We start from the raw sequence: 11,152 nt of genomic DNA, 5'->3' as shown, positions 1-11,152 counted from the left end.
CAGGCCAGGACAAAACACCCAGCAGGGAAGACCTGTGGAGGCTGCTCCCAGGCTCCTTGAGCTCCTCTAGGTCGTCACCTGAGCATGCACCCGCTCAGCCTGTGGGGATCGACCCGAAGCCCGGACAGCCCGGGCACTGCCTGGGGCATGAGGGCTGTGGCCGTGGGAAAGCAGCCCTGGGCAGCAAGCCTCTTTCAGCAGCTCACACCAGCGCCCACAAGGCCTGGCACACAACCGAAACTCCCAGGCACACACAGGGGACAGGAGACCCACAGAAACAGGCCCAGCCGTGGACATGTGTAACAAAGGCATGTGTGACCATGCCAGGTGAGTGACAGGACAGCTTCGGACACAGGTGACCAGGTCTGACAGTACCATCACGGCAGGCGGGTGAGCACGCCTCGCAACCCTGCACACCCACGGACCTGGCTGACCAGGCCCTGTGACCAGCGTAACCACAAGGGTGACCAGGCCCTGTGACCCAGCCTAACTGCGGCACTAGTGGACCAGGCCTGTGTGGCCTATGGCCAGGCGACGGCTGGTGCACCTGTAGACACCTGTGACCAGGCCCTGTGGCTGATGACAAGGCGGCGGGCAGGCGACCCAGCGGTGGGCGGAGGGCGCGCGGACCGCTGGAGGGCAGGTCGGCGGGGCGGACCGGACAAGCGCGCAGGCACAGCCTGGACCCCGAGGGGCCCGCGGCGCTGGGAACGGTCGCAGCCGACTGCCGCGTACTGCCTCACGGGTCCCCGCGCGCTCCCCTCCACACTGGCCAAAGGCGCGGTCCCGCGACGCACTGGCGTCGGGTCGTTGGCGCGACGCACGGGGAGAGGTCGACGCGCGTGCGCAGCGGCGGTGGCCGGCGCGCGTGCGCGTGGAGAGGACAGCGGACCGGTTGGGGGGGGGAGCATGCGCACCGCGGCCTGTGCCCAGGCGGCGGTTGCTACGGCAACGGCCAGAGCGGCCGACGAGGGCGCGCAATCGGTGGCGGAGCTGGGCGTCCAGACGGCGCGGCCGTGTGGCCGGGGCCCGCGCAGTTCACTAGCGACCAGCGCCTGGTGGCGTCCAGGCCGTGCACTGCGCGGAGCTGGCGGCGACCGCCGCTGCCGTACAGCGTTAAGGCGCGGGGTCCTCCACGGCCCGGCTCTGGGCCCGCCCTCGACGCCTGGGGACTGGATGAGAACCTCCTTCCTGGTCTCTCGAGGCAGTGACCGAAGGGACGAGGAAAGGTGACAGCACAACTGCAGGGCCAGCCTTCACTGAACCGAAGGCTGTAGAAGGTTCTCCGGTTCCCCGCTGCCTGCGCCGCCGCTCTCCTGGGTGCCGGTCCTTCGAGAGGCTGCCCAGTGCGGGTGACGGGCCAGCCCCGCACGTGCCGGCAGCCGCCGCCCCCGGACGCGCGGGAAGGTGGCCCTGGCTCTGCGCTGGGCCTCGGGAACGCGCGCTGCCGGAGAGGCCCGCTGGGGGGAGCCGGGGCCACCGGCCGTTCCCGGCACCCGGCGTCGAGGGGGCGTCGAGGGGGCGTCGAGGGCCGCGCACCCGGCTGCTTCCTGGAGGAGCGAGCAGACAGCGCGGCGGAAGGCAGCGGTGTGCGGGGCGACCCAGCGCGGCGGGATTCCCTTCCCTCCAGAGGCTGGCTGCCTCTTTCTCCCACTGGCCTCGAGTGCCCTCGCGTCCCCGCCCCTGGTGCCACTCGGTCCTTTCTGTTCCTCGGATCTCCGCTGTAGGAGGGTTTCATTTACTAGTCTTAGTTCTCTGATTTGGTCTGAAGTTTTGTTGCATTTATGTCTTATTTACCAGTAGCTTGTTCTTGTTTATATTGATATGTTCTCTCAAAGTACTCGACCACTGAGCCACATCCCCAGCCCTATTTTGTGTTTGATTTAGAGACGGGGTCTCACTGAGTTGCTTAGTGCCTCGCTTTTGCTGAGGCTGGCTTTGAACTCAGGATCCTCCTCCCTCAGCCTCCTGAGCCACTGGGATTATAGGTGTGCACCACCAGCCCAACATCAGTTAGACTCTTAATGTGTATGTTCCCAGAAAATCCATAAGAGCTTTTTATGTACACTCTGATTTTCTGTTCACTGTGTTTTTTGCAGCAGAATAATGAAAGCAATGTGACATGGTGTGATGATAGGATTTGTTGAAGCCAAGTCACAACTTTTCCTGATTCAGCATGCTAAAACATAAGGTACACCATCCTTCTTAAAACATACACACGCTTTTACTCATAGGATATATTTTAACTCGGCCTTTTGAGAGTGTATAAATAGTATTTGTACATTCTCAGTGGTGTTTCAGTGAGGAATTGTGAGCAGAGAGGAGAAGCATATGGTGTGGGGCAATGGAAGGTAGAGACAAGTGTTTCTGAGAGCTGCCCAGGCATCCGGTATGGGGAACTCGTCCATAGGAGAAATGTATTTTGACCAAAAAAAAAAAAAAATACAGGGGGCTGGGGTTGTGGCTCAGTGATAACAGCGCTCACCTAGCATACGTAAGGGTTTGATCCTCAGCACCACATAAAAATAAGTAAATAGAAATAAAGTTATCATGTCTACCTACAACTAAAAAAAATATTTTTTTAAAAAATGCACTGAAGTGCAAGATGCTCTTTAGGATTTGCCTGGAGTCTAATTTAATTAGTATGAAACAGTAGGTTTGTTTAGACATGCATAGGTTTATAGGTCATAATGAATTTATTTACACTATAATTAAGGCTTTAATAATCAAATAAGCAGATATTCCTGTTGTTAACCTTGCTGATGAGCCTGGGGTTGGCTCTGGTATAGAAGCAATGGCTTGAGTTCCTTTGCCAGGTGATTCCATCTCCCGTGCCATCAAGGGCCAGGCCTCATGTTTCTTCCCAATGATACATTACACAGTGCTCTTGTAAATGAGACCTTTTTCCTATTTTTTAGGATCACTCATCTAAAAAAGATAACTTAGCAATCACTGCGGTTGCTTTACAAGATCACATTTTACATGACCTTCAACTTGGAAATCTTTCAATAGCAGATAATTCTAAGACAGAAGTACGAAAGAAAGAGAACAAGGCAAAATCTCTGAAGAGAGATGCAAAAGCAGTAGTAGATACTGGACTTAAAAAACCCACGCACAGCCCCAGGGTAGAAGATCCGGAAAGAGAGTACGTTCTTGATCCCACACCACCACCGCTGACTTTAGGTAAGCTGATCTGACTGTCCCCACATTGGCTCGTTAGTGCTGATGAACCTGCTGAGTTTAGTAATAAAGGGTTTTTGATACAGAGATCCTGTGCTTACCCAGAAAGGTGTGTATGTGTTGAAGCTTACAAACAATGAGGGACAATGAGGGACAATTTTTGATCCAGAGATCTGTGCTTACGCAGAAAGGTGTGTATGTGTTGAAGCTTACAAACAATGAGGGACAATTTGAACAAGATCATAAAGACAGTAATATTTGGCAGAATGAGAATAAAAAACAGCAGATTGGAAGAAATACCCATTAATCCATACCAATAGAAACAAATAATTGAATAAATAAATTTTGTAAAAAAAAAAAAACACTCCTGAGAGTGGAATGACAACTAATTGCAGCTGCCAGGGTGATAGAAAAACCTCCACTTGGTGACCACCACAAGAATGGTCAGCAGCAGAAAGGAATTCAGGGAGAACCATGTGCAGACAGTGGACACTCAGTTGGAAAGGCAGTAACTCATTGACCTCGGCACACAGCACCTTCACTCAGCAAATTGTCCCAGTAGAGACTCGACTTCGTGTGCCTCCTGATAAGAGGTGTGACTTCACTCTGGGCGCTCTTGCCCCAAATGCACATCTGAATGTGACCATGAAGAAACCTCAGACCCAGATTTCCTGCCAGCACTCTTCAAAAGCCTCCTGAGAAGCAGAGACCTAGAAACTCCCAGGTGACAGGAGACTACAGGGACATGATAACTTAACACAATGGGACATCCACTCCGAGATCAGGAAAAGGACGTCAGTGAGACAGTGGAATTTAAATGAGGTCTGTGACTATGCAGTCCAACCCATCTGAGGAGAGTGTGTTCCCAGACCCCCATGGGTGCCTGAAGTCACAGATAGTGCGGAACCCCGTATGTAGTGCTTTTCCCCTATACATACAGACCTATGATGAAGTTTGGTTTGCACGTTAGGCACAGTAAGCGGTTAGCAGCATGAACAGTAACAGAACAACCTTGATACCCCGTGATAGAAGTTAAGTGGACATGTCTCTCAAAATACTGTCCTGTACTCACCCGTCATCTCATGATTAGCTGAAGTGAGCGACGTTCCTTGACACAGCCCTGGGCCACATTGGTGTCAGGAGCGTCTGCTTTGGGTGACCACAGATCCTTGAGCCCTGATGATGCCGATGGCTGGGGAGCTCCACGGTTGACAGTTCTTTTTGCCGAACCCTTTGGAGAGCGCTGTAGTGGGAAGTGGTGGCCGCTTTCCTTTTAACTCACTGAGCCATTGCTGTGGGGGTTGGTGACCACATGGCGACTTCAGTGCTGTGTGGCGTGGGAGGACATAGTTCACACTCTCGTCCTTGAGTGTCCTGCCGTGTAAAGCACTTTGGTGGGTTTGGGTGACGTCCATGCTGCTGGTTCTGCTCTGTTTCTTCCTCCTCTTCCTCTGTCCTTCCACGGTCACTGCACGGTGGCAAATGCTTCTCCATCTCCTTGTCTTGCTGCATGAACAATTCTCCTGACTTCACAGCCGATCCCAGGAAGCCTTTTAAAACATCCTCCACTTCACTCCCTAAGTTCTTCCAGCGGAGTCTCCCAGCTCTGCCCCACGTCCAGAGTAGGGTCTGCATCACTTGTTGGTCAGAGGTGGTCACACAGCAGGCACTGGGCCGGGTGACGTCCTGGTCAAGGGGCTGGTGCAGGTGGTGTCTGAGACGAAATACAGCCTTGACCTTGTCATTTTCACAGCAAACAGATTCAGGATGACCAGGTGCACTGTCTGTCATTGATAAGGCTTTAAATTCCAACCCTTCCTGTCCGAGTAAAAGGGCAGCAGCGTCTTCCTTGGCAGGCAGTCTCGCCGCAGTTTCCATGCTTTCAGTCCAAACCTGTCCCTGAATCATCCCTCAGGTGCAGCGAGTGTCTTGGTGCCCCTTGTTGCAGGGGACCCCTAGCTGAAGGCTTCACGGGCTTCAGGCTTCTGCTGCAGCTTGCTGCTGTCCTTGGAACATGTTCCTGTCTTCCACCCACAAGTATTTTAAACCTTTTCCATCTTAACTAGGCCCCTGGGATGCACGGTGGCTGTGACTTCTGCAGAGGTGTGATGGTGAAACTGGAGTGTGAGACAAAATGTGATTCTCTGCTTCTGCTGGTGGGGGAAGCCTGTGACCTCTGCTGCTGAGAAAGCCTGTTTTGTGTTGGCAGCTAATCACGGCAGGGGATACCTGCTGGCACCCACTCCAAGGGTCATGCCCAGCAAAGTCAGATTCTTCTCCACTAGGTGTGTTGAAGTTCTGTGCTGTAGTAGTAATTGTGGGCTGTGCCCTCCAGTGTTGCAATAGACCCCAGAGCTCACTACAACTTCTTTCTGACTTATTGTCTCACAAGACAGTGGAAGGCACGGGTTAAAGGAGTAGGGTTTATTCAAGTGAGAATGATAAAAACAGAACTCTTGCAGAATAAGAGGGAACCCCAATAGGGTTGCCACCTAGTATGCTAGTGTAGGGATTTGTAGGGTTTGGAAAAGTGCTAATGCTATTGTTCCAAATTTATGCTTATCAGGATTTGGTCTGCCCCACTTGCACTTCCTTGCTGCTCCTCGGAGTTGGGAGGTGAGAGGCTGAGGCTGCAGGATGGTGGATGCTTAGGGTTTGGGGCGCAGTGCTGTGCAGAGCAGGTGTCTGCACCAGGCCTGGGTTGGGCTGCTAAGGCACGGCAGGTTGGCACACCCTGGCTTGCCACGGCTCAGGCTCATTGCACCACAGCTGGTATGGCGGGCTCTGTGCAGCTGTGGCCCATGATCACCACACACTATCCAGTCCACCCTGCTGGATTGTTCCACTGCTCTGGCTCAGAGGTTTGGCTTCAGTGGCAAAACTTGCATGAATTTTATTTTTCCTTCTGCACAATTTCATGGATAGAAGATTTTGTTCTTACCACAGATATTAGCAACCTCATTGTACTGTTTTGTTTTCATGTTGTCAAGAATTTTCACCCTTTCACTTAAAGGAAACACTTTACAGCTTTTCCTTCTTGTATTTGAATTGCCAGCATCACAGTTCTTACATTTTGGAACCATTACTAACACAAGCATTGCAATACTGCAAGAGTTGATCCTGAATACCAAGATAGTGACTAAGGGTGGATAGTGTATGCTGTGTGGATACTGTGGACACAGGGATGGTTCATTTCCCAAGTGGATGTGGATTGAGACAGTGAGGTTTTATCATGCTACTCTAAATGCCATGCAATTTTGAAGCATTATTTCCATAATTTTCCACTCAGTATTTTCAGGCGTGGTTGACTATGACTAACTGAAACCTCAAGAAAGTGAAATTACAGATAAGGGGGACTGCTGTAATTGACAGATCATGTCAACATTGATGTCCTGGTTTTGATTGTTGTGCTAGGGTTATATGCTATGTTATTTTGGGGTTAAGAACATATGAGAATTCTTTCAGCCTTTCATAAATCTGAAATGATTTTAAACCGAAATGTTAAAGATTTTTTTTTTTTTTTTAAATGATGAGCATGGAGAATAGATTTGGTTGGAGTGTTGTGTCCTGATGCAGGTGGATGGACTCAGGGTTGTGCAGACCTGTGGGTTGGCGTGTCACCAGGCAGAGCTGTGCCACAGGGTTCTTTCCATGTCTGCTTGGAGAACATGGTTGGTCTGGCAGTCTGCTGAGGCTTGGAATGACATCACACAGTGTATCAGTGGACAGCGCCTGTGCATGTAGAGCTTATGTAGATGGTCAGATAGATTCAGCATGGTCAGTCTTAAAAATTTCATCAGGAAAGATTTATATTGGACATCAGGAAGAACTTCCCAATATGGAAAATAAAAGTGTGAAAGAGAGTGAATGAGCAGAACACTGTACTTCACGTCAGGTACAGACTCACCCACCCCCGGACATCAGGAAGAACTTCCCAATATGGAAAATAAAAGTGTGAAAGAGAGTGAATGAGCAGAACACTGTATTTCACGTCAGGTACAGACTCACCCACCCCCACCTCACTGCCCTGGGGCTCCTGTCTCTTCACTCTGACTCTCTGCAGTTCTCTGTGAGTTCTACGTACAGACCTCCTGGGATCCGACCACTGTGATGTCTTCTGTCTGGCCCTCCTTCTACCTTATCTGCTATTTTATAATAAATACATTTCATTTCAGTTGATGCCCTGTCCATTGGTTTTTCACCTTATTGTGTTTTGTAAAATTTTTTAGTTGTAATGAACATAATACTTTTATTTTGTATGTTTTTAATCTGGTGCCAAGGATGGAACCCCGTGCCTCACACGTGCTAGGCCAGCGCTCTGCCCCTGAGCCCCAGCCCAGCCCACCTGTTGGGTTTTGGGAGAGTGAAGAATCCTTCCCATTCGGAGCTGGAGCTCGCAGGGGTTTTCTTTATCTGCCTTTAAAGCTTTGTCTTGCACATTCCCGGCTCCCTCCCGCCTCAGCTGATCCTGTTCATTGGGAAACTGGTTGGAATGAGGCTTTGCTGCGTCCTCTTGTGGCTTTTGTTTCCAAGTCACTTTCTGTTTTAATTAATGTACTTTTGTAACGTGTTTTAATAGAGGTAAGAAAAGGCCCTTCTCATGCTTCCCCTAAGGGTTGTACACAGTTCTGCTGGAGATCTTGATGTCTTGGTTGGTGGAGGGGGAGTAACACATTTGTAGAGATGGGATCTGTTCCACAAATGTGGGGACTCTGTTGTCACTGTCAGCCATCGGTCCTCGACCCCGGGGTTCGCTGAGTAAGTTGCCAGGTCTGCAGGGGTGATTACTGTCTCTTCCCCTCCATTTTTCTGCCCTCTTTTTCCACTTTCATCTCTTTTTGCTCTGGCCAGGATTTTCTGAACTGTGTTAAATGTAAGTGGTAATTCTTGGCTCCCACCTCGAACCACCCGGTAGGGCAGCAAGGATTACTCAGGGCTAGCAGGAGAGAGAGAGAGAGCACGCCAGGGAGTAGCCTTTTATTGGGGAACAAGAAATTCAGGGGAGAATTCCATCCGATGAAGATTGAGGGGGGCCGCACTCCAAGGTCAGGGTCAGTGATTGGCTGCAGGGTCAGTGGTCAAGTCACACCCCCACACGGACAGGCTCTGCACCAGGAGAGGGTCGGGAAAGCTCTGACGCAGTTTAGCCAGAGCGCCTCAGACCCAAACCGGGAGTTGCCCAGTCACGTGTGAGAATGGCTCCCCACAGATGTCCCTTCGCCCTCCTGTCTCCCGCAGGGTGAGCTCGCCTTGCCCACTGCCCGCCCTCGGTGGAGGGCATTTCCACTGCGAGGTTTCCATGGCCCAGAGCTCCCTCTGCACTGGGAGGAGTCCTCTGTCAGGCCTCCCGCTCAGGGTCTGTGGACGTCTCTCTTGCCTCCTCCTCTGCAGAGCCCTCGTGGGCTGATGTCCATCACTCTTCTGCACAGGGCGTGGAGGGACGTCAATGTCCTGCTCAGGTGTGCTGCTTCTCCACGCCACGCGCTTCCCGTGGTGCGTGTGCCCAGGTCTGACGGAGCGGATGCCTGGTGGGTGCTCAGGCAGTGCTGGACCGGGAGTCCCAGGCGGGGATGAGTTGGCAGGGCAGATGTGTGGTTGCTGCACCCTTGTCATGGTCCCTGGGGGCAGAAGCAAGTCAAGGTGCAGGAGGAGGTGCTGATGGCCATGGGTAAATCAGGCAGGACACAGGGAGGAAATTTTTGAAAAAATTAGTACCCCTCAATTTCTCTTCTATAAAATTAAATATCCTGCTTGCCTTGTAGAATTATTGTGAATGCTAAATAAGATATGGGAGGTTCTTTGTAAAAACATAAATCACTATTGATAATGTAAGGTACCACAGTGACACATGCACGGCTGTGTTCGTAGCAGCACAGTTCACAACAGCCAGACCACGGAACCAGCCCAGGGGTCCGTCCATGGATGAAGGTAAAGAAAACAGGCTGTCTGTCCAACAATGGAGTTTTTTTTTCTTCCATAAATAAGAATTTATGGAATGAAATTACATCATTTGCAGGAAGTTGGATGGAACTGGAGACCATTATGTTAAGTGAAATAAGCCAATCTCAGAAGGTCAAGGGTTGTATGTTTTCTCTCATAGGAAAGATAGAGAGGAAAAGGGAAAATAAAGGTGGGGCGGGGGGGACTCATTAAAAACTGAAGGAAGAGCAGTAGGAAAGGAAGGGTCGGGAAGGAGGAGGGGAGGAAGGGAAATAGTGGGGAAGGCTATGGGCCAAATTGTGTTGCAGTGCTGTGTGCATGTAGGACCAGGAACAGCCCCACCACTGTGAATGATCACAGTGCACCAGTAAAAATGATCACCAGCGGAGGTCTAGGGAATGTTCCACCACTAAGTTCTCCACCGCTGTAGAAACGGCATTGTGCGCTGTTCATGGAGTGTGAGCCAGAATGCACTGCCTGTCCTTACTACCATCACGGGGCGGTCCATACTCTAATCATCACCCTCGTTTTTTGCTGTCTTCCCTGCAGCCCAGAAGCTGGGCCTCATTGCGCCTCCCCCGTTGCCACTGTCCTCAGAAGAATGGGAGAGTGTGAAACAGAGGTCCGTCCTGCACGGGGACTCCATGCAGCCGTGCCCCATATGCAAGGAGGAGTTTGAGCTGCACCCCCAGGTGCGTGGCATGCAGAGGAGCAGGTCAGGCTAGGGGCTGCCTTCTCGTCACAGTGAGCCAAGCTGGACGCGCCTGGATGCCAGGCCAGGCCTGCTCTCTCCAGCCCCATCCTCCCCTGACCCTTAAAGACGTTCCCCATGTGGCCAGTCAGAGGTGTGTGTGAAGGAGCAGACAGCTCGTGAGGCAGGTTGTGATTCACTGAATGATGCCAAGTCTCAGGGCAGGAGCATGCGCAACAGGAAGTGTTCCGTTGCGTGAGCAGAGGTGGCAGGTAGAGGGGCAGGGAGGCCCGTGAGTCCCAGGGCAGGGGAATGGGCACAAAGGGACTTTAAGTGAGTCATAAAAGAGGAGAGAGACTGTTTGAATGCCTTCAGAGAACTTGGGGGAGAACCCTAAGAAGGCCGCATCCTTTCCTCTTGGCCTTGAACCTGTGGTGCGTGAGCAAGGATCCCACCTGGGTTTGTAAATGGCTCGTGACCAGGGGCCCACTCTGCCTGCTGCTCTGTCGCCTCTGGGGAGCCAGACTCAGGCTCAGAGCGTCCTTGGTACTGACGACTGCCCTTCAGGGACTGTCTGCTGGCCGCAGCACCCTGCTCCCCCAGGACAGGCCCGCAGAGACCAGCAGCTGCGGTCAGAGCCGGCGCGGACCCCGGCCGCAGGAGCTCCAGGCTTCCCTGCACCTGGCACATAGTCTCTAGGGTTAATTTGCTTCAAAAAGCTTAATTATCGGGCTGGGGATGTGGCTCAAGCGGTAGCGCGCTCACCTGGCATGTGTGCGGCCCGGGTTCGATCCTCAGCACCACATACAAACAAAGATGTTGTGTCCGCCGATAACAAAAAATAAATAAATAAATATTAAAATTCTCTCTCTCTCTCTCTCTGCTCTCACTCTCTCTTTAAAAAAAAAAAAGTTTAATTATCAACAAGTAAGTTCACAATCATTAGACTTTTGTTCTTCACTAATTTGAATTTGCAGGTTATTTGAAACATGCTTATTATATTCCAGTTCTCTATCAGGACCTAATCTCACATACGTGAGTTGAGCATTTTAGAAGAGAGTTTAGAACAACAGATTGCCAGGTAGGACGATTTATAACTCAGTGCTGAGTGTAGCAAGAGAGTTAATAAACCCACGGGGATCTTCCCGGCCTCAGCAACCTCTTTCTTAATTACCCTGTGAACATTTAGCCTGATTGTTCATATGAAGATGGAAAACTCAAATATCTTAAAGGGTGTAAGGATACATCCTGCCCAATATTTCTTCCATTCTGCTCTTTGTTTCGCACTAAATTCTATTATTTTTGTTTATTTTGCATATCTAATAATCATTTCCATGTTAG

At 51.2% G+C, this 11,152-nt stretch overlaps 1 protein-coding gene across 2 annotated transcripts in view; it reads left to right on the top strand.

Annotated features, from left to right (window-relative positions):
• Positions 1 to 975: 975 nt before the first annotated feature.
• The window catches only part of Rnf32 (ring finger protein 32), a 34,753-nt gene continuing 24,576 nt past the window's right edge, over positions 976 to 11,152 (top strand). The window contains exons 1-4 of one of the 2 annotated variants that reach the window (XM_076859373.2): positions 976 to 1,229; positions 2,103 to 2,191; positions 2,919 to 3,183; positions 9,670 to 9,812. In XM_076859373.2, the coding sequence (XP_076715488.2) occupies positions 2,177 to 2,191; positions 2,919 to 3,183; positions 9,670 to 9,812 (423 nt within the window). In that variant the 5' untranslated portion in view covers positions 976 to 1,229; positions 2,103 to 2,176. Of the gene's footprint in view, positions 1,230 to 2,099; positions 2,192 to 2,918; positions 3,184 to 9,669; positions 9,813 to 11,152 lie in introns of both variants that reach the window. The other variant, XM_076859367.2, reaches the window with a different exon arrangement.

The sequence above is a fragment of the Callospermophilus lateralis genome, chromosome 1, assembly GCF_048772815.1.
Source record: "Callospermophilus lateralis isolate mCalLat2 chromosome 1, mCalLat2.hap1, whole genome shotgun sequence".
NCBI classification, from domain to species: domain Eukaryota; kingdom Metazoa; phylum Chordata; class Mammalia; order Rodentia; family Sciuridae; genus Callospermophilus; species Callospermophilus lateralis.
The sequence above is the reverse complement of the archived record's forward strand: the minus strand, read 5'-3'. Positions and strand labels throughout refer to the sequence as shown.